This window comes from Furipterus horrens, unplaced genomic scaffold, assembly GCF_987537825.1.
Source record: "Furipterus horrens unplaced genomic scaffold, mFurHor1.1.pri manual_scaffold_12, whole genome shotgun sequence".
Lineage (NCBI taxonomy): Eukaryota > Metazoa > Chordata > Mammalia > Chiroptera > Furipteridae > Furipterus > Furipterus horrens.
In genome coordinates this window covers 67,772,416-67,797,728 of record NW_028327182.1, presented here as the reverse complement: position 1 = coordinate 67,797,728, position 25,313 = coordinate 67,772,416, and the positions used below count along the sequence as shown (strand labels likewise).

Below are 25,313 nucleotides of genomic sequence, written 5' to 3'. Positions count from 1 at the left end.
AACTACAACACAGCAAAGCTACTAATAATACAACTCATGGGAGTGTTATGAGGATTAAGTGAGTTCAGAGCAGGGCCTAGTGCCTAGTCAGTATGGATACATGTTATTTAACACAAATTTAAATAAAAGCTCTAGCATTTCTTAACTATATAATAACTAATGTCTTTATGATAAGAGTAGTTCCCTATGATGGTTATTATGAGGAATAAAATAATAAGTCTAAAGTGCAGATTCAGAGTTTGACCCACAGTGGGTACATAATAATATTTAATGGTGATGCTTAGATGCAACTGCTGGTGACAGTGACTTTGCAAATCAAAATAAAATTTTTATTCATTAAAATTCTTATGTAAAACAAGAGCAAATTAATAAATAATGAATAAATGAATGGATGCTATTATGAGATAATATAGTTCATTAGAGTAGAAATAAGGATCTAAACCTGATTGTAAAAGTACAAAGCTAACATCAAAGTCACTCAAAATTTTTCCTTTTTTCTATGGAATTTGTTTTCCTGACTCTCAGGATAGGAGCAAAAGAGACTAGATACAGGGTTAGCTGCCCTTGGATTAAGACTGCCCACCTTCTGTGTCAATAAAGTTTGTGGAACACTGACTCACCCATTCATTTAGATACTGTCTGTGGATGCTTTCCAGAGTTGAGTAGTTGTATTGAGATCTTACAGACTGCAAGCCCAGAATAATTACTATTTGGACATTTATGGTAAAAGTTTGAATCCCCAGAGTAGATGTTGGGGGAATTTATGACTCATAATCTTCTGATAAGTGTAATAAATTCCTTATAAAGGTATATACTTCATTATGTTTAAGTTGAAATGACTTCTGCACTCTACTCCTTATACCTCTCCCTCCTATTTGATATTCTATTAAAAAGTAGTAAGTCCTTTTTCCTCCCAAACATCATTAAAACCTTAGACAACCAGTCATTCCTACAGAAGAGTTTGAACAGAAAGTTGGATTTGACAAAATTATCCTGAAGAAAATTTACCCTTTGCCAATTAAAGCCTTTAGAATATTTAGAAGCTCCTGAACTTATTAATTTACATTTCTGTTAAAGCTGTACTGATAGTAACTGGCATCACTTCCATGTAACAAGAAAAACATTTAGAAGCTTCCAACCCATATCTGTAACTGATGATTCTGCTTCATTGGGCAGCTGCTGCCTATTAGTTTAATCCAATAACTGAAGTGTGTCTTCTTTCATCCTTTTCCCCACACCCAATTTAATTATGGCTGTGTTCTTTCACAGCTTGACCTTTCAGCAACAACTGTGTCATTTAAACAAGCTAAATGATTCACACTATTTCTAAAAGGGATCTCATCCAGTAACAATCTCAAAACACAGATCATGCTCCCTCACCATGCCAAGCATAATAGCAATCCTTGTGGTGCTTTTACTGGATGAGTCCTTCTGCCTTTTCCAAATAAGGTCACCTCATTAAGAGGTCAATCTCTCCCTCTAAGTGCTGTTGTCCTCCTCTCCCCTGCCATCCATAAACAAGCCAGTAGATGAATGATGGGCATGATCCCTAGAAGCTTGCCACCCAGGAAGGGATGAAAATTTAGAGGGTTAGCACCCTGAGAAGTGTAGAGATACATATGACTGAAATATGGCAAAGATCCTCACTGAAAGCTATGTTAAGTATAATGTCACAAGAATACAGGGTATTAAAGAAAGTTTGGAAAAGGATGGTATAGCACCACACAAGGTACAAGGCATGGCACCATAGCTTTAAGAACTTCTCAAAACCATTTCTTCAGCATTCACTCATGATTCTTTCCTACAATTCTGTAATTTGGGTAAAAATGATGGTATTACATTATTCAACACTTCAAACATAACTTACTGGGGAGGTACAAAAATAATAACAACTCATATGTATAGATAGGCATGGCTGTGGAAGACTTTTTTATTGTTCCCAATTATTTGCATGTTCCCTTTTAAGAGGATATGGTAGCTTGTCTCAAAGTTGACCACTGTCAATAACTTTCTTCCCATTGAAAGGATCTGGGCTGGTCTGCAACTGTTTTGACATACAGAGCACAGGGCCGGGGATGCTGCACTAGTCCCAGACCCAGATTTTAAGAGGAATGTAAGTTTCTATTATTTCCCCTTGGAACTGTGAGCCATGAGGTAAGAAGTCAAGGATATTCTGCTGGAGAGAGAGGCCAAGAGGAGAAACACTGAGGAACTGGACACATGAGTGAAGAAGCCATCTTGTACATCCAGCCCAGCCGAGCCTTCAGTTAACACTCACCTCTTCTGCTATATGGCTGCAATGGTTAGAAAGATCACAGGCAAGAATTGCCCAGCTAAGCACATTTCACCCACAGAACTGGGAGAAATAACAAATTACTATTGTATGGTACTAAGTGGTGGAGTGGTCTGACACATAGCAACAGATAAGTGAGCCAGAAGTGTACACATTCTCACTCATTTTTATGTGATTTGTAGTACTTCTTATGAATATGACACTTTTCCATCCTACTCATGTTGGCCTTGGCCACGTGACTGCTTTTAACAAATGGGATATAGGGAGTATCATATGCCACCACTCCCCAGAACTTAGGCCCCACTTTTATGATCTAATTTAGTGTAAATTATCTCCTTATAGGATCCATCTCCCAGTAGTCACACTGGAGGTTAGAGCTTCAACATGTGAATAGGGGGCACAATTCAGTCCATAACAATAGGTTGTTTTATTATGTATCGTGATTTCTAAATAATAATTCAGCTCAGTTGCTCCTTTCTTTTTCCTCATCTATCCAAACTTATGAAGTCTTTTGTCATGAGAAACAGGACCTTACATCTTTATCATCTCACTAGGAAGCTACTGACTCTATTAGAAAAAAAATTAAACAAGCATATTTCTACACTTAATCAAAAAAGGATCCTGTCAACTAATACAATTCTCTAGCAAATTTGTAATATAATCACATCCATCTATAGATTTCACTGGAATCTCCATTATCCACATTGGTTAATATGTTGGGTTACATAAATAATAAATGCTGTTCAAATAAGTAGGCATTTGCTTCAATATTGGACATCATTTTTCCTTTTTTGACCAGTTTAAAAAATTTTTTGTAACCACATTTCTTTTTGTGTACTAAACAAAGTCATTCATTTTGACAAGATTTTATTCTCTTAACAGTAATAAAAAGTGTTATGTCTAAATAAATAAATATTTTACGTGGGAAAAATACATTCTGTTGTCTGATAGTTTGGCAACCAAAAATTCCTATTAAATTGCACCACTAGGCTTTTCCACGTAATGATGCTTGATTGCCTGGGGCTTTTCAAAGTTCTGATGAGCTTTATGAATAAATATTAAATTATGTTATTTCTTGGTGTAACAGTATGTAGATTGTGTTTTATTCAAGTTCTATAGAAACTGATAATCTCTCTATGAATTGGCATTTTCTGTGATAATATTCCAGAATGGAATTTAAGAAAAATGATGACAAATTTCCACTGTAATAAAACAATAATTCAATTTCTACTGATATGCCATTGCAAATAAAGATGATAAGTAGCCATCACATTTCCTGGGTAAAGAGATGCAAATTTTTACTAAAAAGTATAATTTCCCATCCCCACTGCTCTTTTAAACAAATAGAGTATGGATACGGTCTCTGTTATGCAGAAACACTTCTTCAAATTGAACAACCATTAATCTCCCAAACATCAGGTTCATTCAGAAAACATTGATTAAACAAAGCACAGGAATTGTGACTGAAAAAGAGATGATCCCTGCCTAGAAGTCATTATATAGCAAGAAATGCCTATATATAAAATATTAAACCTAATTTTAAAAGATACTGATTTCATATGCTGTTTTAATAGAGATCAGTCCTGGTAGAGTATATATATCAAAGTAAATTTTAAAAAATTAGAGAAGTAAAGGTAAAAATAATTTTAAAATTATTATTATACAATATATGGTACACACACAAACACAAACACAAACACACACACACACACATCCACCCTTTTCTGGAGAAATAGGACAATTCAAATAACTGCTTGCTGGAATAGTAGCCAAGAGATTTATGGAGCTACCTAAGATTATACTGGAGCAACACTGAGAGACCTTTGATGCACAGCTCCTTTGATTCCATGATTCTAGGACACTAACAAAATAAATAAAAATACATTAAATATACTTTTAAAAATTATTCACAGAGTGAGATTAATCCTATATAGAAATCCATCAACAGTGTTTCTCAAACTCCAGATGCATACAGATCACTTGGGTATCTAAACAAATTTCCAGATTTCAATTCAATAATTCAATAAATAATTGATATTTTGCATTCTCAACTAGTTCACTTTAATTATCCGGGCATTCACACACTTTCCACCCTTGGCTGAGAAAAACAGACAACAAACAAACAAACAAGAAAAAAGAAGACATGTGCTCAAATGACTAGGTATCCTAGACCACTGGTTCTCAAAGGGTTGTCCACATACCAACAATGTCAACATCACCATTAGAAATGCTAATTTCACTGGCCTCACCTAGCCCTACTGAGTGGGAGATTCTGGGGGTGTTGCCCTGGAATCTATTTTAACAAGCTTACAGCGATTCAAATGGAAAATAATTTTGGGAGCAGCTGTTCACAGCAATGATTGGGAAGGGAGTTACTACTGCTGCCCAAACTGCAATTCATCAAGGTCTATACCTTGATATCAAGGCCTGATATCATATGCTACTAGCAGATAATATCACCTTACCCTTCACCACAATACAGCCCAGAGGAGTCCTTAGATTTCACTCTGTATTGATTACCATTCAGAAGGTCTGGGGTGAATTTGGGGATCCAGTATTTTGAATTTGTATAGGAGTAGATTTTAAACTCATTAATCCAAAGACTACTTGTACTTAAACAGTGGGAGGGATGATTTCAAATAATCCAAACTACTATGTGTGGGAAATACACTGCAATTCTTCCCTATAAATAGGGGAAAGTGTCTATTAGCTTGATTGTAAGCATCTTTTAACTTTAAAAAATCACAGATATCCTGTGAATCTGAAATATATATTCTGCAGTATAAACATATTAACTTCCCAAATAATTTATCATAACATGTGGACAATTTTATCTTCTCTTCTAGATATTCTATCAGTCTTTTAAAATGGATAGCTCAAAAAAACTTATACGATATTTATTTGCTACTTTGTGTCTTTGTAAAATTTACAAAAACACACAATGAAGAAATGCTTCTTCTTTCTTCTGGAAAGACTAGTGTTGAAAGAAAAAATGTAACTGCCTTTTGACCCAGCAATTCCATTGCTAGGATTATACCCTAAGAATCTCGAAACACCTATTCAAAAAACCTATGCACCCCTATGTTCATAGCAGCGCTATTTCCAATAGCCAAGTTCTGGAAACAGCCTATGTGCCCATCTGTAGATGTGTGGATCCAAAAGCTGTGGTACATTTACACAATGGAATACTATGCAGCAGAAAGAAAGAATGAACTCCTGCCGTTTGCGACAACATGCATGGAACTAGAGAGAATTATGTTTAGCAAAATAAGCCAGGCAATGAAAGACAAATACCATATGATATCACCTAATACAGGAAACTAATGAACAACACAAACAAAAGAGCAAAATTGAACCAGAAGCATGTAAACAAGAAGTAGACTAACAGTTATCAGGGGGGAGTGAGAGAGGGAAAGAAGGGGGATAAGTAAGGGAAGGGTCTAGTCAAGGAACTAGTATAAATGACCCATGGACAAGGACAACTGGGTGGGAATTGACTGTGGAAGAAGGGGTGAGCTGGGTGTGGGGTAGGAGAAATGGGGGGAAAAGTGAGATGACCGTAATAGAAAAACAATAAATAAATTGAAAAAATGAATTTTGGGGTTTTTTTTTCCTCAAATTATTTCTGAGTGTTGAAGTTTCTTTGGTGTATTAGGTTTTTAAAAAAAAATGAGCATACAGTTTTAGTCATAAATATTATGTCTTTTGTTCTGAACTAAATATTTTCAACCTATTAATTGAAGTTTAGCAGCTTCTTCAGACTTCTGGTCAACAAGTCTTAAATTCTCTTTTCTTAGATGAAAGGTTTGGACAAAATATTTTTAAATACTATATTGTACTTAGGTTTTAACCATGAATGCTAGATTTTAGTCTTATAATATTGATATTATTATTTTATGTCAAAATTATTTTAAAATTTCAATCTTTTTATAGAATTAACAAATATAAGAGGAGACCAAAAAAACCTTGAAATTATCTTCTGGAGAGCAGGCCCCTTGTAGTACAGGCCTGATCCACTAAGTGAGTATTCTAGGAACCTAGCTATAACAGTGTACCAGCTGGTGATGTTGTTGGAGACTACATTTAACTTCAGTGAATTTTTTTTGGAAGACACTTTCAAAGCATTTGCCCATTTCATAATGGATGACTTATGAGCACACCTGCCCACACCTCACTGAGTGTTCAGCAGTTTTTGACCAAAAACAGTGTGACCCCCATGCCCCATCCTCCCTATTCACTTGATTTCACACTAGTGACTTTTCTTTTAGTGGTTTCCCTTAATAAAAGTCTTCAAAGGGAAATAGAAGCACTAAAAAGCATCAAAATCGATGAGTTCAAAAACTGTTTTGAGCAGTCGAAAAAATGTCTTGATATGTGTATTGCAGCAAGTGGAGAGTACTTTAGAGGTGACTGATGTTTAAACATATCAGAATAAATATACAATGTTTTATAAATAAATTCCATTTTGGGGTCCCCCTTCATACTTTCTGGTTTTCACTTTGTCCACCACTGGCAGTGTTCCAATAAAACTTCATTTACAAAATAGGTGATGGTCTAAATTTTGCCCATAAATGGTTTGTTAATCCCTAATTTAAAAAATACTTTGTTTAAAGATATAAAAATAATCACATATATGTTCTTCCTTCAAACAATAACTTTTATGTGAACATATGAATATTATGTAAACATTATTTTATAAATCTTTAAATCCAAGGAAACTCACAAATTTAATAGAACATGAAAATAATTTCCAATGTATGTAAGTTTGGTAACTTTTTACATTAGCTTTGTCAGTGCATTTCATTGTTTCCCAGAGTATTTTGTTTGTTCAAGATAGAAGAAAATAAACAATAAAAACAATGCCATAATAAAGAGAAAATCAGAAGGTCCTTGTTGCAATATTGTCAGTATGCTATACTGAACAGTGAACACAATGTTTCAAGAACCAACTTTACCTTGACAGACAATCTGAGAAGGAAAGGCGAACAGGGTATCCATATCGGATGATCTTTACCATCTCCAGGACCCCGATGTATTGTAGCTGAGCAGACACATAAAAATTATCAAAGGTATCTGGCAGCTTTGAGTTATTGGGCTTGATGCAATGAATAAAGTGTAGAGTGCACTTCTGAAGTTTTCCAATAATATCCATTAGAGAGTTCTAAAGAGAGAAGTAAAACCAAATTGATTCTCCAAAGAAGACACTGACTAAAAAATAAAGCAATGTATAAATAAAAATATCTTCAATCATAACTTTTAAAATTATGCATTCGCTCACTGTGTGTGTTTACTTTTTCAGAAGGTACTTAAGTGTTCAAAAATGGGGAAAATTCCATGTAAACCCTCTTCAGTAAATATAATCTAAATTTAAGTTTTAGAATCAGAGAATATCACTAACCCTGAGTTGAGATGCAATGGTTACTGGACCTCTTCGTTCCAGCCTTTGAAGAAATGTAGAAGTTCCTTTCTTTTTTAATAACTGTGAAAAAATAAAACAAAAAGAAAAGGTGAGCAAATTTAGTTTACTAAATCCTGTTTAGATGAAAAAAATTAAGCCTCTCATCCATGTAAATTCTCTTACAGGCAGATATGGATTTAAAACAGGCTGTAAAAATAAGTACCAAATGATTTTCTGCAATGGCTACTATAAAGTTGGGGAAATGGGCAACTACATGTAAAATAACAACCATTACTGCCAACCTTTCAAGTACATGGCTGTCACCATTCTGCATCTACTTGATTTTGAAAATAAGTATAGATCCATACTTGCTTGATGGTACAGTAAACTCACCCCGGTATTTTTACTGGTTGTATTACCAACTGTCTACACTTACCATAAAGTGTAGCTGACTTTAGGGTAAAAAAACTCTACTTTATATTACAAAGATCTGATGTTTTAATAATCATTGGCTTGTTCCCTTAAGATAGACTATGATTAGTTTCTTACTCATTTTTTTCTTACCTTTCCTTTTTTTCTTTCTTTAAAACTACTGAAAAGGGATTAGTAAATTACCTGGCTGTGAAAATAATAATAGACTGTTTTCTTTGATAAGTAATTATATACACCTCTTTTAAAAAATCATGTGTAGCAAAGATTAAATGATAATAGAGATAAAGGAAGTCAATTAAAATGAAGCCAGTGGAAATGAAATAAAAGACAAAGTCCACCAGGGGTTAAAAGAAAGCTTAGCCACTAATGTACCTTTACATTTCAAAAAATTACACAGACTTAGCCCAACATATCTATTGATCCAAAATCATTTATCTTAAAATAGAAAGACCTTTCTAGAAGAAAAAATTCTGGTAAAACATTCTTGTCAATTTGGTGCTATTGCTACTGGGGAAATAGTTATTTTCCTTCCATTAAGATGAATTGTCAAACAGAAGTGATTAATTATAACTGACAAGGGACTGTAAAATGAAGCAACTGGTTCACGGTCAACCGTTTTCTACAAACACAAAGCTAAGTGTGATGCTCAGCTAAAGAGTGGAGAGAATCCTACCCTGCCTGTCATAGGGGCGGACATGCAGGAATTAGGACAGTTTGAAGAGAAGTGAGAAATGAAACACTTAAGGAATAATCATAATAAATAAATCTCAATCTCTAAATTGAACACTAAATTTCCCTTTCTCAGTGTAGGAACTACTGTAAATTAACTCTCTTCTGCAGTCCTTCAAGGAAAAGACTAATGGCATCTATGCCTGGTAATGTTTAATAATTAAGGTTAAAAATTACAGTTTAGAGTTGCGTAGTGATTTCTTGCTCTTGATTTTCAGGATGATTGAAAAAGGAAGGGCCAGAAGTTTCAGTGAAAATATGGAATAAAGATCTTTCTTTAAAAGGATAATCCTTTGTCTTTTTTATGTAAAAGATATCATCTTGTATTTAGTGAGCTAGAAGTCCTATGATTATATGGTGCTACAACAGCTATATCAAAGGATTCCTAAATAAAGGGCCTACAAACTAAACACAGACATACTTATTTCTAATATGTTATACACATTTCTACAACTCTTCTAAAATAGAGCTGATTTTAATTATCCTTTCATTTTAATTGGTAAGTTAAAATGCATTCCGGCAAGCTATGACTGAGTATCTAAAAATGATTATCCTGGACACCTTCCCAATCATATTTCTCATCTTCTATGGTTTTGGTAGAGGCAAGGAAAACAAACTGGGCTACAACAAATTGTAAACTTACATTTCAGTTTGAAAAAACCTTTCATTGCATTTTTAGTACTATTTCATAAATAGTTACAACCATTAGGTTGTAAGTGCAACCTCACCTGTGTACGACAAATATACATTTTAAAAGAGTATAATAAAAAATAAGTTAAACATCTATAAAATATGCAGTAAACATTCTATCACCTGAAAAATATGTGTGTAAGAAGCTACAATTTATTGTTTAGAGACCTAAAACCTCTGAAGTAATTAATGTCAACAGAATAAGGTAGATAAGTTAATTCCCTCTGAGTCTACTACTATCTTTTAAGTTACTTACTGTTCATCACAAAGACAGTCATAGAGATGAAACAAACAGGGTGTTGCATAGACAGCCAACACAATTACTAATACTGTATTTGCTATTGAATTTTTAGTGTAAAGTATTTTCCTATACTATTCCCTCTATCTGATGGTTTTACCTCAGGTAAGCATATTTCCCTTTAAATATTTAAAATTAAAATATCAATTTCTTTCCATTAGTATTCATAATTGTGCTTTTTTAAAAAAGAAGCAAATGTTCTAAGCAAACTTACAAACAACCAAACAAGAATCACAAAAATTCCTACCTTACTAAGTTCTAGATAATTCCTGGTTTCTCCGATAATTGAAGAAGCTGTCATTTTCTTACTAAGCAGGGCAGATTTGTGTCCTCTGAATTTAAAAGAAGGATAGGAAGATAGAAGGGATCCTGTTTGTGACAGTTTCAACTGGAACAAATGATTGATCACGACATTTTCACTAGCTAGAAAATAAATAAATGAATATTGTAAGTGGCATTAAAATTGTTATTTACATTAAATTTACTCCTCATCCAAGTCCTTCAACCTCTAAAACATTCAGAGTGGAAGACGTAATTGAAGAGTTTATTGTTCCCTTTGCATCCATGTTATTCTCCCCACTATTCATTATACCATTTGATGACTTTTGACCATCCTTACCCTTGGCCAGGAGTCCTGACCCCATTTTTCCCAGCCCTCCACCTGAGCACTTGACCCTTCACTTTCTAATCGTCACTTACTGTTCCTCTAGCTATCTGAGCAGAATCTTACCTGATTACTCCTAAGGGGCTTCAGTGCACCTGACCAAGTAATAAATACATAGATTCCGTCAGCAACTACCCATTCCAGGAAAATTAACTACTCAGGAACATGTTTCCCAAGGATCTAAACTGGCTCTGTAAATACCTATGAGACTATTTTGTAACAACAAATTTGTACTTCTTAACCGCCTCACCTTTTTCACCAGTCCCTCAAACCCTCTCCTCTCTGGCAACCATCACCCTGTTCTCTGTATCTGTGAGTCTGTTTCACTTTTGTTTGTTCATTTATTTTATTCTTTTGATTCACATATAAATAGGGAATATAGTCAATAAAATTGTAATAAGTATGTATGGTGCCTGGTAGGTGTTGGAAATATTGGGGAGTTACTTTGTAAAGTATATGACTATCTAACCACTATGTTGTACACCTGAAAATAATACAAAATAATATCGAATGTAAACTGTAATTGAAAAATAAAATTAAAAAATACCTGTGAGAGACCCTGTCTCATTTGGTTCTATCAGTTGTAAGGTAAAAAGAAGTGCCTCTTTTTCTAATCCTGGTAAGCTTCAAAGGTAAAGAGCAAGTTGATATATATTAGATGTTGTGTTATATATAGTCTAATAATTCTGGGCCCATATTTCTTTCTTGAAACCTCAGGAAAAAAACTGGAACAATGATGAATAAATTTTTGGTTATGTATTTAAATAGCATAGTAAAAACCGCATATGGTGTTTAAGGATCTAGAAATAATTTTTCTTGTATTACCTATATCTATATGTAGACAGCCCCTGGCTGGTTTGGCTCAGTGGATTGAGCGTCGGCCTGCGAGCTAAGTGCCGCTGGTTCGATCTTCCAGTCAGGGCACATCAGAGAAGGAAAACTCTGACTCCAAAAAACCTCCGCTGCCTTGCGGCATGCCTCTTCAGGGGAAAGGCTAAGGGAGTAAACCCCGACAGAAAATCCGGAGCCGGAGTCCCTAAGGTGGTTTGACGTTGTAGTCAACACCGGCAACTCCTGCGGCGCACCTGAAGCCAAGCTGTATTGACTCCGTCTTTCCCTTGGACCCTTCAGCTGCGAAGAGAGGGGGGGTCTGCTGCATGGGCAACAGCAGACCCTCCATATCACCCTGCCCAGGCTCTGTAGCTTCAGCTTCACTGGAGAGGACACTCCAGCGTCATCGCAAGATGTCGATTTAACACGGGAGGAGACAGATACCGTGTCACTCCCGAGTCGGACTGCACAGCCATTCTCGGCGGTGCAGATAGACTCTTAAGAAGCTACACCATCGTCTCTTGAGACGGACGGCTGCCGACGATATGTAGACAGGCTTTTAAGCTTTAGTCCCCTTTTCTTTAAAATGACCATGACTATACCTATTTTGAAGATTACTACAAGATTAAAATGTGGAATAATGTGAATAAATCACTTAGAATCATGCTCAGTCCATGAGACAGTTAGCAATGTTTAATGGCAAAGCACTTTACCTTTTCTATGCCCAGATTATTTCGCTTGTCCAAGCTAACATATTTATTAGCAATATACCCAATGCAACATCACCATATGAATAAACAAATAAGAAACTAGGGAGAACTGTCAAAGAAGGAAGACACAATTTGTAATGCTAGAAGGCAAAGAGGAGCCCTGCAGTGTGGGATTGAAATTAGAGGTAACAGCATAAATTCCTGACTTTTAATACATAACTACATATGTGTATATTTTCTATATCTATATATGTTCTATATTTATACCTTCAATTTTGTAGTTCAGAAAGAGGCAAAAAGCCATGACACTGCAGTAGAAATGAGCTCACCAAACCCCCAGACCTTTGTGTTTAATAATACTAGTCTGCTCCAAAATAAATCAAGTTTTCTTGGACACATGGCTGATTCTGATCTGAGGCGAGGGAGATAATCCCAGAACAGCTTGGAAGGGCAAAATGCAAGGAAGTGCTAAAAAAGATTATGAAGACCTGTCAAAAGGACATAAGAGCTAGCTTGAAGTGGTTCTTACTGGCAACCTCATGGGTAACTTCAGCATCAAAATAATGATAGTAATGCATTATGATTCATTGTGTAAAATAAGGGGGTCAAGAAGAAACCAGGCTTTTGATGGTAGGCACACAATAGAGTATACAAATACCAAACTATAACATTGTACACCTGAAAGCTATATGTTATCAACCAATATTACGTCAATAAAATTTTTAAAGATACTGATAAGAAAACAAAAACTTATGAGTCCATTCTGATAATTAATTAGTCAATTAGGGGAGTTATTATAGAAGAATTCAGTGTTGATAGAAAACTAGGGTTAGAAAATTATAATTTTGCAACTATAAGGAAATCATTAATTTATGTAAGAATCATTCATTTAATGCAAAATTAATGGGTGAAAATTTGATGAGGATGAAAATATTTACATTGTCTTGAAGTACTTCCTTACAAATTACTTATCAAAGAAAAAACAGTGATTTTGATTAAAAAACCTGAATGATACCACCTAAAAAATGACTGAGGTTAACTGCTAAAGTTTTATAGGGACTCCTAATTAGACAATATTATTACTGTATCAATGTTACATATTCTGATAATTTACTGATGTTATATAAGATAATGTTCTTGGTCTTAATATGTATAGCAAAGTGTTTAGGCATAAAGATGCATGTGACTTATTTTCAAATTGTTCAAAAATATATGTATGTATACACACACAGGGAAGAAAGGAAGGAAGAAAGGAAGGAAAGAAGGAAGGAAGGAAGGAAGGAATGGGAAAGGGAGGAGAAGAGGAGAGGGAGGGAGGGGAAAAGAAGCAAAGAAGAATGGTAGGAAGAGAAAAACAGAGTAAAAGAAAGAAAATGAAAATGAATCTGAGATAAGGACATATAGGAGTTGTTTGTACTAATTTTGTAACTTTCTTTAAGTTTAAAAGTATTTCAAAATCAAGTTAAATAATAAATATATAGTACCATGGTCCATTTAAAAAATAAAATGATATATATAGCAAGTCTATGTATGTATGGAATCACAGAGAAAAAGTGCAATATGCTATTCCTACCTAAATTGGGGAAAAAGACTTTAATAATTTATAAACACTAGACATTAATACGGACGAAAACCTGTAACTAACCAGTTTCTGTCCTCCTCTGAATCTTATGGTCAGGCTGCATGAAGATATAGTACACTAGTGTTGTCCTATTGATACAGGAAGATGCCATCATGCAGTGGGACCCCACAACAAACTGACCACATGGGAGGTGAGAGCACATGCCTTGAGACATAAAAGAAGAAACCCTGCCATAATTTTGCTTCTCAGAACCTGTAAGAAAAGCCCTGGTGAAGAGTTTTAGCCTTTCCTATCACATGGGATCACTTACTGTGGACCATTTTCTTCATGTCACACTATATAGTACATATTGAAATGGGAAGAATCACTCTCTGGGGTCTATAAACATGGAATCAGGTGCCTTTTTATAAGTAAAATGGAATAAGCTAAATTTGGTGTCCATGGATTATGAGGAGGTATGCAGAGATTCTCAGAGACAAAAGACTCCATAATTAACAACATTATGGACAGTAAATCTCAAATTTTCCTATCCTTATAAGCAGACTTAATAAACTGGACTTAACTCGTTCTGCCTCTTACTGAATAAAGTAGACTTTATTTCTAACCTCAGGCACAGATGAGAGGACTTGATGCATGTCTGCAAGAGCTGTATCTCCAAGCTACCTGCTTGCATGTGGTTAGGCACCTCATAAACACAATTATATTTGAATGGATACTACAACAGACCCTATAACCTTCATTAGCTGGGAGTTTTTTGATGATGTGAGGAGAATTAGACATTGTATGCAAAGTACTTATCAAGGTACCTGGAAATAGAAATTATTATTGATAAATTACACTTTTTAATAAAAATTTACAGCATCAAAACATTCCAGATTTATAAAATACTATAACAAACATGCATCTTTTTTTTTAAATGATAGAATGGGTGTGCAACTATGACTCATGAACAAAATCTGACCCACTTCCTGTCTTGGTCAATAAAGTTTTATTGGAACACAGCCATGTTCATTTGTATTGTCTAGGACTGCTTTATACTTATAACAGCAAAGTTTAGTAGTTGCAAGAGAGACCGGATGGCATGCAAAGCCTGAAGTATTTATTCTCTGTTTGTGATCTCCTGCATAAACATATTAGGACACATTGTAAATTCTGTCCTTTGCCTCAATGTGCCTACAGCCTAAAGTGTTTAGAATAAAACAAGATGCACTAGTTTTTCTCTTGGAACTTGTTAGCAAGTTTCCACAAAGAGTGAGTTTAAAATATAGAGACTCTATTAAAATAAGGAGAGTTTCAATATCATATTCTCATTCTAAATATATATTTGCATGCCTTAAAACACAAAAATAAAGTTATTGCACTAACTGGAAAACATTAGCTCTTTATAAAATGTGTGGGTTAAATAAAAGTATGTTATACATAAAAGTTCAAATAATTGAAAACTAGAAGACATTTCCAATGATAATCAATAAGATAAATTATTAAATTTTTTTCTTCTCTGCAATATTATTCCAAGTCCACATTTTTATCATTAGTCTCAGCCTTTAAGAAAACTCACAGAAACCCTAAGTTCCAAGAAGCAAGCAGAGTAATTCCCCATGAAAAAAAAATTGCACTTGAGATGATGAACACACAATACAAGATACAGATAATGTATTATAAAACTGTACCCATGAAACCTATATAATTTTAACTAATGTCACGCTAATAAATTTAATAAAAATAAACAAACAATAACAATGTATTGCAACTGTGGTGTTTGTTTTAAGGTAAATATGTTCCTCAAATCAGAAGTGATATAAATGTCTTATTTCCAGCTCAAAGGCTTCTACATGTTTCATGAAAGACTATCATAGGCTTCTTTCCCCAGGAAAGACAAATGGCTACCTCATTCAGAACAACTTAAAGCATACAAAAGAATATATGTTTTAATTAATTGAGTAGGTTATTAGGAAAATGTGAATAAATGCAGAATTGCTATTAAGAAAATAATTACTAGAGGAGACATATTGAAATATATAGAATTATACTATATATAAATGCAGTATATAGTATTATGTTTTGTACAGAATTATAGATACCAAGGTTCATAAAGTAGATGAAACCTATAAATTTATATTGCTATATACATACATGATTGTATATGTGTATATATAAATGTGTATGCTCATTCTATTGCACTCTGTGAGCATTAGTTCTTTATGTGAAATACATAAGAATACACTACCCCTTAGGTGTGTTCCAGAGTCATCTTAAGTAACATAATTCACCCCTCTGTGGCATAAATAACTTTGGAAGCCATATTCATCTTCTTTAGTCTTCACAGAAGAGCTTTTTTATATTCAAAACACTAGAGTGTTAAAAGTGCTTTAAATTTCTATCTGCTAAAAGCTTAGTTAAATTATGGTTTCTACTAGACTCCAAATTAAATTGTAACCAATGTATAGTGTGAAAAGATTCACTCTTTATTATTCTGGGCATTAGAGTGTTAAAGAATTTCAATTATCCTTTAGCAGGTGGCATATTTTATAGGACAATGTTCATGAAATGAGAAATGTGTGGTATTTTAACCATAGGAGGGGAAAACTTACTTTTCATCACAAATAGAAGATTCTGTGAAAGGGAGTCTTTATTTTTTTCAATTGCTCCAACAATTTCATACTTTACCTATGATAAAATAAAAGCATAATTACTAATGCTGAAACATGACCATGAAAATAATTTCTTTTAAAGAATAACTTGATGCAGGGGAAGTTTTAAATTATTCATAAAAGAAGTAATTTCAGGTCTTAGAGTTCATGTTACATGCAGGTTCAAAGTGCTCACCCATGTGCTGATATTCTGCACATTAAACCAGGGATATCTCTCCTCTTCTAATTTGTAAAGCCCTCCTCTGACTGTGTTTTTAAGAGAAAATGGTGGTGACTCACATCCATGCAGTCCCCTTTATTCTTAAGGACTCTAACTTATGTAGAAAGCTCACTAAACCAAGTAGAAAGATTCTGTGACACTTTGAAAAGGAAATGTGATTTCAGTTTAATAAATTCAACAGTATCTTTATTAAAAGGGTCCTTTTAGATCATTTAAACCATTAATCTGAAATCTTCAAAATGAAGAAAACGTGAAACAATAAATTCTGGATTATTTAAGGACAGTTTACTTATGAATATACTTAAATGACTTTATTGTCTGCTTTTATTGGTGTTCCAGGCTGGCCTGGGAGATTTGGTCTTTGGAGAGAGACGTGGTTTTATTGCCTCTCCCAACCTCAACTAAGTGTGAACTCCAACGCGGTCTCAAGAAGTCAGATCAGCCATGAGGCTTATCTGTTTCAATAGCTGCTTCTGCTTCTTGCAAAAACATGTTGAGGTATGGCAGTATGTTCAGGTGTCATGGGCTGTCATGTGCCCCGAGTGGGTCAGGACTGAACTATGGGATGCAGCTGCCCAATAAATGGCCCCATGAAGGTGTACTGATGGTGAGATCAATAAAGGCAATAATCGTACTTTTGGAATTTTAACTAGATAGCCCCAAGAGGACTGTCTCATTGGCAGCAATAGGGGACTAAACAGAAAAACAATCCATGAGAAAGAGGCTATGTGTCTAAAAAGAGGAACACAGAAAAAATCCAAATAACCCCTAATGAGCCTTGCTTCCTAAATGGTTTTCAAATTCTAGTGCCTGACCATGCCACCCTTATAAAAAAGCCTTACTGATATTTTATTCTTTGTTGTCACAAGAGCGTAAGTGGCAGGGAAATTACCAAGATGTCCTGAAGTTCCTCAGATTCTTCCAATATGAATTTGGATCACAAGGCTGGTTGAGCTGAGGCAAAGCCAAAAAGCTAAACAACTTTCAGATACTTTTAAATCATTATCAAATTATCCAGTTTGCTCTTGGCCCGAACATGGCTTATCAATATTAAAAATGTGAACCACATATTATGTTATATATCATACATTGTTGAATATGAGTGATTTTTATATAACCTAGAGCAGTGGCTCTCAATTAGGGGTGATGGTGACTCCAGGGGACACTTGTCAGTGACTGAAGACATTTCGGTTGTCACAGTTGAGGTGGTGGGTGGATAAAAATGCTATTGCATTCTACATCCTACAGTACACTACACAGCTCCACAATGAAGAATTATCTGCCCTAAACATTCATAGTGTTGGGGTTGAGAAACCTTAATCTAGAGATTTAGCTTCTCTATGCCTTCCTACATTAGAACAGTAGTGCCTGGTGAAACCATGAAAGAGAAGCCAGAAAACATTCCTTTAAGCCACTTTGAACCTATGTGGACTTGGGAAAGCCATTTAATGTCCTAATGCTGATCCTGTAGTGAAGTGATCTCTGCTATATTGCTTTATTCTGGCCTATTATTTTCATGGGAATCTTTATGATTTTGAATTAAATATGCTCACACAGATGCAAATACACACAGGCAATTGGACTACCTGATTGATTTTCTCTAAATAACATTCCTTGATTGTCTTTGCTTCTGTTCTGGCCCTGCTTTGTGATGGCCATTCCTAACTCCTGCGGCAAATTTTGACTATACCTTGAGGGCAGTGACAATGGTGTGTTCAGCTCTGGAAATAGAAAACCAAAAATCTAACTCAATGATTGCTCATGTCAAACTTATGATAAATCCTCTCTATCTAGAAAAGATATCCACTTCACCTAATAAAATTCTTTGATATATGGCATATTTTCAGGTGTTTCCCATTGTGGACTTGAGAAGGATTCATCTATGTCATCTATTTTGAGGCTGCTGAATGTGCTGCTTATCCAAAAAGGTGACTCTCATCCTGTACCTGTAATTTTATCAGTCAAAATTCATTCATTACTTTATGAACAATTTTTTTTTTCCAATAAAGCAAGTCTCCCTGAAAGACTAAGCACATCACATTCATCCATCTCAGCATCTGGATCTCACTGAGACCAGTGGTTTCTAGGAGGCAGAAGAGGAGATAACTATATAGAAAAGAAACCATGGACGCTGCAAAAGAGTGGGACAAGGCCACCAGTTTTCCTGGGTAATTCAAAGGGATGTGAACCTCAAAGCCTAGCTGAATGGACAGAGAAATTTCTATGAAAGAGATACCACCAAGGAGGAGCTCAATGTATCCTAAAAATCCCCTATATCTTGATGAGTCTGTGATGTCATGAGAATAGATAAAAGTCTGTCCTCTCAGCTGTGCTTCTGGGGTGTAAGGGACATAACAGGGGTTGCTGGACCAGCAAGAAGCAGGTTTTCAGCAGAGACATTTTTTGGTCATTCAGCACAACTGCTCTGCTCATTTCTTGCTGTTTTGTTATTTGAGGGATGAAAAAAGAAAAACATGAAAGTTGCAAAAGATAGAGACCAGGTTAAATTCTTTCCTTTCCCCCTCTGTCTTGATATTTTTCTTTTTTTTTTTTTTGTCTTAAGAATTGGAAGATAAGATTCATACTACAAGTGACAGCATTCCTCATGCATGTAGTAGAGAAATTTATATGCATGCAGCCTAATACAAGTCTTTAAGGAAATTGTCATGTATTCAAAGATTTGAATATATTTGGAAATATTCTGTTCAATAAAATGACTCAAAAGAAAATTTAGCATTTGCTTATGTTTCAGCAGTGAGCAATACTCATCTAAATGCTTCAGTGTGGATGCCAAATGAGGAGTGCAATATAAACTAGGGAACCTGGCAGTATGCTGCTTTTTTGGAAGTACTTTACATAACATTCAGATATTGCAATAAATATAATTAAAAGATAAATTATGTTAGCCATACATGAAAGAGGGACTATAAAACCATCGTCGTGTCTGTGAATTAAAATCCGGCAAAATACCTTTCTTCCTGGGTACACAAAGAAAAGTTATGATATGCCAAACTGCATGCATTTTCTTTCTCTGTGAAGGCTGTCAGGCTCATGCTTAGTTAATCACCAAGGAAACTGAAATCCTAAGGTGAGAGAGCTCCACGGCAACAGCTCTAGCCACCATCGTTGATTTTAATTCTACAAGTTGCAAGAACAGGTGGCTTGTTCGACCTTGATAGAGAAGATGCTGTGGTGTGCCAGAGCTGGCGCTTAGTGTGTTCCTTATGTCTGCAGTCTCAGCCTCAGTCCCCATGCCTGCCTGCCACACGCCAGGAGGGCAACGAGAGATTTTGGAATATGTGCTAAACTGAGCACCTACTCTGTGACGAATAATATCTTTAGTGTTTCTGAAAATGTACTTCATAGATTACTGATAGGAAGACATTCTCTGGTACTTAATAAACATGCACATACTTTAAATCTCACTCAGACCTCTATAATCATTATTTACAAGACTGAAGCCAAGGAACTTGCATTTTTAACTTGTTTCCCAGTTGATTCTGGTGCACATTCAAATTTGAGAACCAGGGCTCCAGGTACTAGTGATTCATGATGCTCCGTGAACTCTGTCTTCCTGTGCTGGCAGAAGATAAGGTAGGCCAAGGACAGGGTTTGCAGAGGATAAATGTTTTGGGGCATTTGAGATGTGAGGCTATTATTAGAGTGGATATTAGCATATTTTTCAATGGCTGATAAGTTTAAAATGTGACTACAGTATAATTATAGTCAGGCTAAACATTTTTTCCTTAGGATAGTTAGCATTTTGTAAAAAGCTATAGAGAAATAATTTTTAAATAACTTTTATCTAAGACCTCAGCAATAGAAGCCAGTATTTTTAACAACCATGTTATTGTGGTACCCTGCAGAAGTCATATACGGTGCTGGAAGTTTGAGGAAAATAACATGAATAAGAGTGTACTAAAGAAGAAGGGACAATGGACCAAGGGTTATGAAGAGGGGTTTGTATTCTAGTTTCCGCCTATCAACCTAAAAAAAAAAAAAAAAAAAAGGACTTATGGGAAATGGGCTGTAAAAATTAACTCCGTAAGTATGGGTAGTCAGCTTCTCTGCACTTCAGTTTCCTGTTTGTTCAATTTAACACTGGATGGGGGCTAATGATTTTATTAGCATAGCCCATCAATAAAAGAAACTATTTTTAGGTGATTAAAACAGGCTATATATTTACATAGTAAAGGGGAATAAGTGGATACCTTCTATGTAGATTTTCAAATTGCCTTTGATGTGGTTAATAGCAAAAGTTAATAAATATACTCTCCATTGAATCAGGGATAAAACACTATATTTGAAAAAAATCAAGGAAAATAGCTAACACTGATCTTTAAAAAATCCATAAAATACAATGCATGTGAAATTATAAAACTTGGACAATACTAAAAATAATAAAATAAAATTTACCTCTAATTCCTGTTCTCAAAGATAGCTTCTTTTTTCTTTTCCTCTTTCTCTCCCTCTCCCCACCCTTTTTTCCTGCTCCCTACCTACCTACATATCTAACCTATTTTTGTCTAAGTATGCACTTTAAAAATAATTGGACTCAATCACACATTGCGCTTGGCAACGCCTTTCCCTTTCACATACACCATTTGCTCTCCAATAAATCCCTGTCTTGGTCTGCTCTGTGGTCTCTAACCTCACCTTCCAGCTAGAGCTGCCACTGGGGCCCTGGCAGAAGTCTGAAAGGCAGGAGTAGGGTAAAAACCTTAGTAATTCCCTTCCTCCCCAACAAATGCTGGCTCTACTCTTATCCTACAGCCCACTCTTCATGGCCCAGTTTCTCTAGGGCAGGCCTGGCTACCATGGTTGGTTCTAGCTTCCACCAGCCGTCTTTAGCTCCCAGACTGGCAGTAGTCTCTTCTCTTCCTCTCTCCAGCCTCAAAAAATGTGGATGATTCCACTGGGGACACATTTCTGGGTTACCTCACTGTCCCTTTTTTGTCTCCTCAAATTTTCCTGTATAACCTAGTCTCCGTAAACATTTTCTTATTGAGAATTTGGCATAGTTTCTTTTTCAGGCTAGTTCCTGACCAACCTCCACCATTCCCAATTTCTTCTTTTGTGTAGTCCTGCCTTGGTGTTGACAGCTCACGTGCTTCTGCCTGCTCTGCAGTTCACAAAAGGACAGAGATAGATGCTATGTTTATTATTGTTCAAAACCCATAAAGAAAGATAACAAAGCTCTTATAGGTATAAAAAAAGGCAAAGAGAATAATATATGAAGACAGACAAAGTGATAAGAACTATTCATTCTAGAAAGACTGAGTGTAAAAGGAGATATCATCTAAGCCTATAAATAAATCAAGGAGAGAGTAGAATGGACCTCAGCATATTTGAGAGGATGCACAGCCTTACAGGTTAGAGAAAAGAGAAATGGAAACAATAGAGTATTTCACTCCAGGCTAGAAGCATAAATATTACAACTCTTCAATACTTCATTCAGGCCACAATCCAGAAGCAAACACAAAAGTGCTTGAGTGGCAAAACTATAGTGTTATAGTCTTAGGAGGGTCTTTTGTGGCATCACTTAGATTCACTACTTAGACTTAATATGCCTTAATTTTCCTTCTCTTATTCTCTCACCTAGCTAAAATACTATGCATAGTTTCCAGATAAAACACATTAGAATGAGATAGTTTTCTACAGCATGCACACTCTACCTTGTAAGGCAACATGATAGGGACAAACCAAATTGCTAATTCTATAATCACCTAATCAATGTATTTCTGGTATGGATATCTATATTTACATGTGTCTGAAATACTAAAAGTTAGTTTTTCTAATAAAACCACCTTCAGTGATAATTTAGACATTTCAAGATATCTCACAATACAGCATGGATACTTAACATGTGTTTTCGGTAGTACTGGTATTTGATTTATATGTGTGTATATCTATCCATATCTACCTCTCTGCCTATCTATCTTTCTACCATTTTTTATTTCTCCATCTGTGTCTCCATCTATTGGTCTATTGATCTACTGTTCTCACACCAATGTGAGTATACAACAGTGACTGCTTTGTGTAAGATGCAAGTACAGCCATAAGTACTTTTACACAATTTCTTCCCTAGTTTCCTAAGTGAAAAGGGGGGAGGCTCCATGGGCTCCTGCTAACAGTTTGACATTGTCCCACTAGTTAGGAAGGCATTGCAAAAGAGTGTTTGACCCCATTAAGGACAGGCAGGACAATGGGTGTTAAGAAACAGCATCTTGTTCACCCAACCTCGAAACTTCCACCCCTTTGATAGCTGTCAGCTTGTTTTCTATGAATCTGATTCTATTTTTCTTGTTAGTTCAGTTTGTTCATTATATTCTAAAAATGAGTGAACTTTTTGGTTCTTGTCTTTCTCTGACTAGCTTATTTCACTTAGCATAATGCAGTTCAAGTGAAATAAGGTAAAGGGGTTAAGAAAAATACCCTCATAGACATAAGCAACACTATGGTGATTACCAAGGAGAAAGGGGGTGGAATGGGTGGTGGGGGTGTAGAAGAGGGTAAAGGGGGGATAAATGGTGATGAAAGGAAACTTGACTTGGGGTGGTTAACACACAATATACAGATGATAGAATTTTACACCTAAAATCTATATAATTTCGTTAACCAATGTCACCCCAATAAATTCTACTAAAAAGACATATAAGAAATAAAATGTGTAATAATGGATTAAAAAAGAAGCATTTCCTGCTGCAGTGGGATGAGCTGTGGCAGTTCTTGAAAGTGGAGAGCATAGAATGATTTTGATGAACTACAAAGGGCATGGTTACATTTTTAGGTCCATGTTACTACCGGCCCAAGAGGACATGCTAGGGCTGGGCATAATGGAGCCTGAGGAAGACAGCTGGCGTGGAATGAACACAAGATACCAAGGCTGCAGGGGGAACTGCCAGCCAGGAGAATCAGCATCACCCAGGTCATGGGAAGTGCATCAAAGGTCCCCAGGGGAGGAGGGTCTCAGTATATGTGAAAGCACCCAAATGAGATTTAGCCCTTAACATCAAAAGGCATAATGTATGTGAAACCATATTGTAATAATATAACATGAGTCAGCCCCAAAGAAAGAAATCAGAATGCCCTAGTCCACTGTGCAGTGCCTCTTCTGTGGTTGACTCATGAAGGGACTTAACTTTCAGTTACATTTTGTAGTTCTGATTATTATATAGGACTAGAAGTCCTTAATTACTGATTGAGTCTGTGAATGCCTATGAAAGCAAATAAAGAACTTTCTATTACTAGGAAAGTATCACTGAAGCTGTCTGAGTTTTTATCTGATTACAAGAAGAGGACAGTCCTTGCTAAATATATTTTAAAAGATAGTGTGAGCCAAAAATAAAATTGAGTCTTGATTACATCCTTTGAGTTGTGCTTGTTCAACTACCAGGTACATGAAGAACAAGAATGCTAAAATGATCTGCACAATCAGATTTTTTTTAAGGAGAAAGCAAAGTTTATTCTCCTAGCAAGGAGAGATAAGCTAAAAGGTAAAAATGTTTAAAAGAATGGTTTATGAACAGTTGATTAAGAAAGCAGCCATTACTGCCACTACTTTAAGTACTCCAAGAGAGTGGGGAGGGCAATGTAAACTAGGGCACTGGCATAAGAAGAAGTAGTATTTTTAGATTCAAGAGATATATAGGGGGGAGTCGCTTATAATTGATAATTAACTGGATTTCTGATTTTACCATGAATTGTAAAGTGAGACATATATGGAAATCAGTTGTATTTATTTATTTACTTTTGAAGTGAGTTGAGAAGGATAGAGTTTGGGAAGTGGCTAAGGGGTTTAGTTTATTTAGCTTCTGGATCTGTTGCATTTCAGATGCTATCCAAGTAGAGATATTAAAAAGTAGATATGCAGGTATGGAGCCCACAGGAAAAATAGTTACACTGGAGGTTTGGGAGTCGTCCCATAGACAAACTAATCATGACAGTATATAAACTCCTAGCTTAAGGTATAAAATACCATCATGAGAAATATCAATACTTATGAAATGGAAGTGTGTTCACATCAACTTTATAATCCCTCTCTCCACCATGTTACTTGCATGGTGCAAAATATAATCCTGAGAAAAAAGGTAGTTGCGATTAACAGGTGACAAAAATGCAAAACTTTGAGATACACTCTAGAATACAATTATTTCACACCAGAATGCATGTAAAGATTAGTTTTTAGCAAAAGGAATAAAAGATCATTTTCAGCAAATAAAAATGGGTCTGATAATTTTTCATGCTTGGTTTCACCTCTCTATCTGAGGTTTGCTGAAAAGAGTCTCAATTTCATATGTAGAAATAAACTGATCTTTTTATAAGTGTCAATATTTATAAGCAGAGGCTTCTAATTTTTACTTTTTCATTGAGTGATTCTATCTGATAGTTTTACTTGCTTTCTTTCTGTTTCACTTTAAGTTGATAAATACTAATTTTACAAAAGTTATTAGGGCTCTGGCCAGTGTGGTTCAGTTGGCTGAAAGGTCACAGGTTTGATTCATGGTTAGGGCACATGCCTGGATTGTGGGTTTGGTCCCCAGCCAGGGCACATGCAACAGGCAACCAATCTAGGTTTTTCTCTTACATTGATGTTTTTCTCCCTCTCTTCCCTTCTCTCTAGAATCAATAAAAGAAAAAAAAAAAGTTTGGTCTTATAAAAAATAGTTATAGGAACACACAGTATTATTACTGAGAGTCTTTACCTAGATATCTAGAATATAAATACAAACACTGCCTTGAAATTGACACATCTGAAATTTATAAATATACCTCATTGGTTCCTTTTAAAGATATAAACCTATCAACTAACAAG

At 35.4% G+C, this 25,313-nt stretch overlaps 1 protein-coding gene across 1 annotated transcript in view; it reads right to left on the bottom strand.

Moving 5' to 3' along the window:
• MYO16 (myosin XVI) overlaps positions 1-25,313 on the bottom strand; it is a 654,868-nt gene that overhangs the window by 171,320 nt on the left and 458,235 nt on the right. Inside the window, exons 25-28 of the mRNA XM_090257968.1 lie at positions 16,219-16,294; positions 10,088-10,263; positions 7,692-7,772; positions 7,249-7,454 (exon numbers count right to left, since the gene is read on the bottom strand). Coding sequence (XP_090114094.1) covers positions 7,249-7,454; positions 7,692-7,772; positions 10,088-10,263; positions 16,219-16,294 — 539 coding nt within the window. The remainder of the gene's footprint in view (positions 1-7,248; positions 7,455-7,691; positions 7,773-10,087; positions 10,264-16,218; positions 16,295-25,313) is intronic.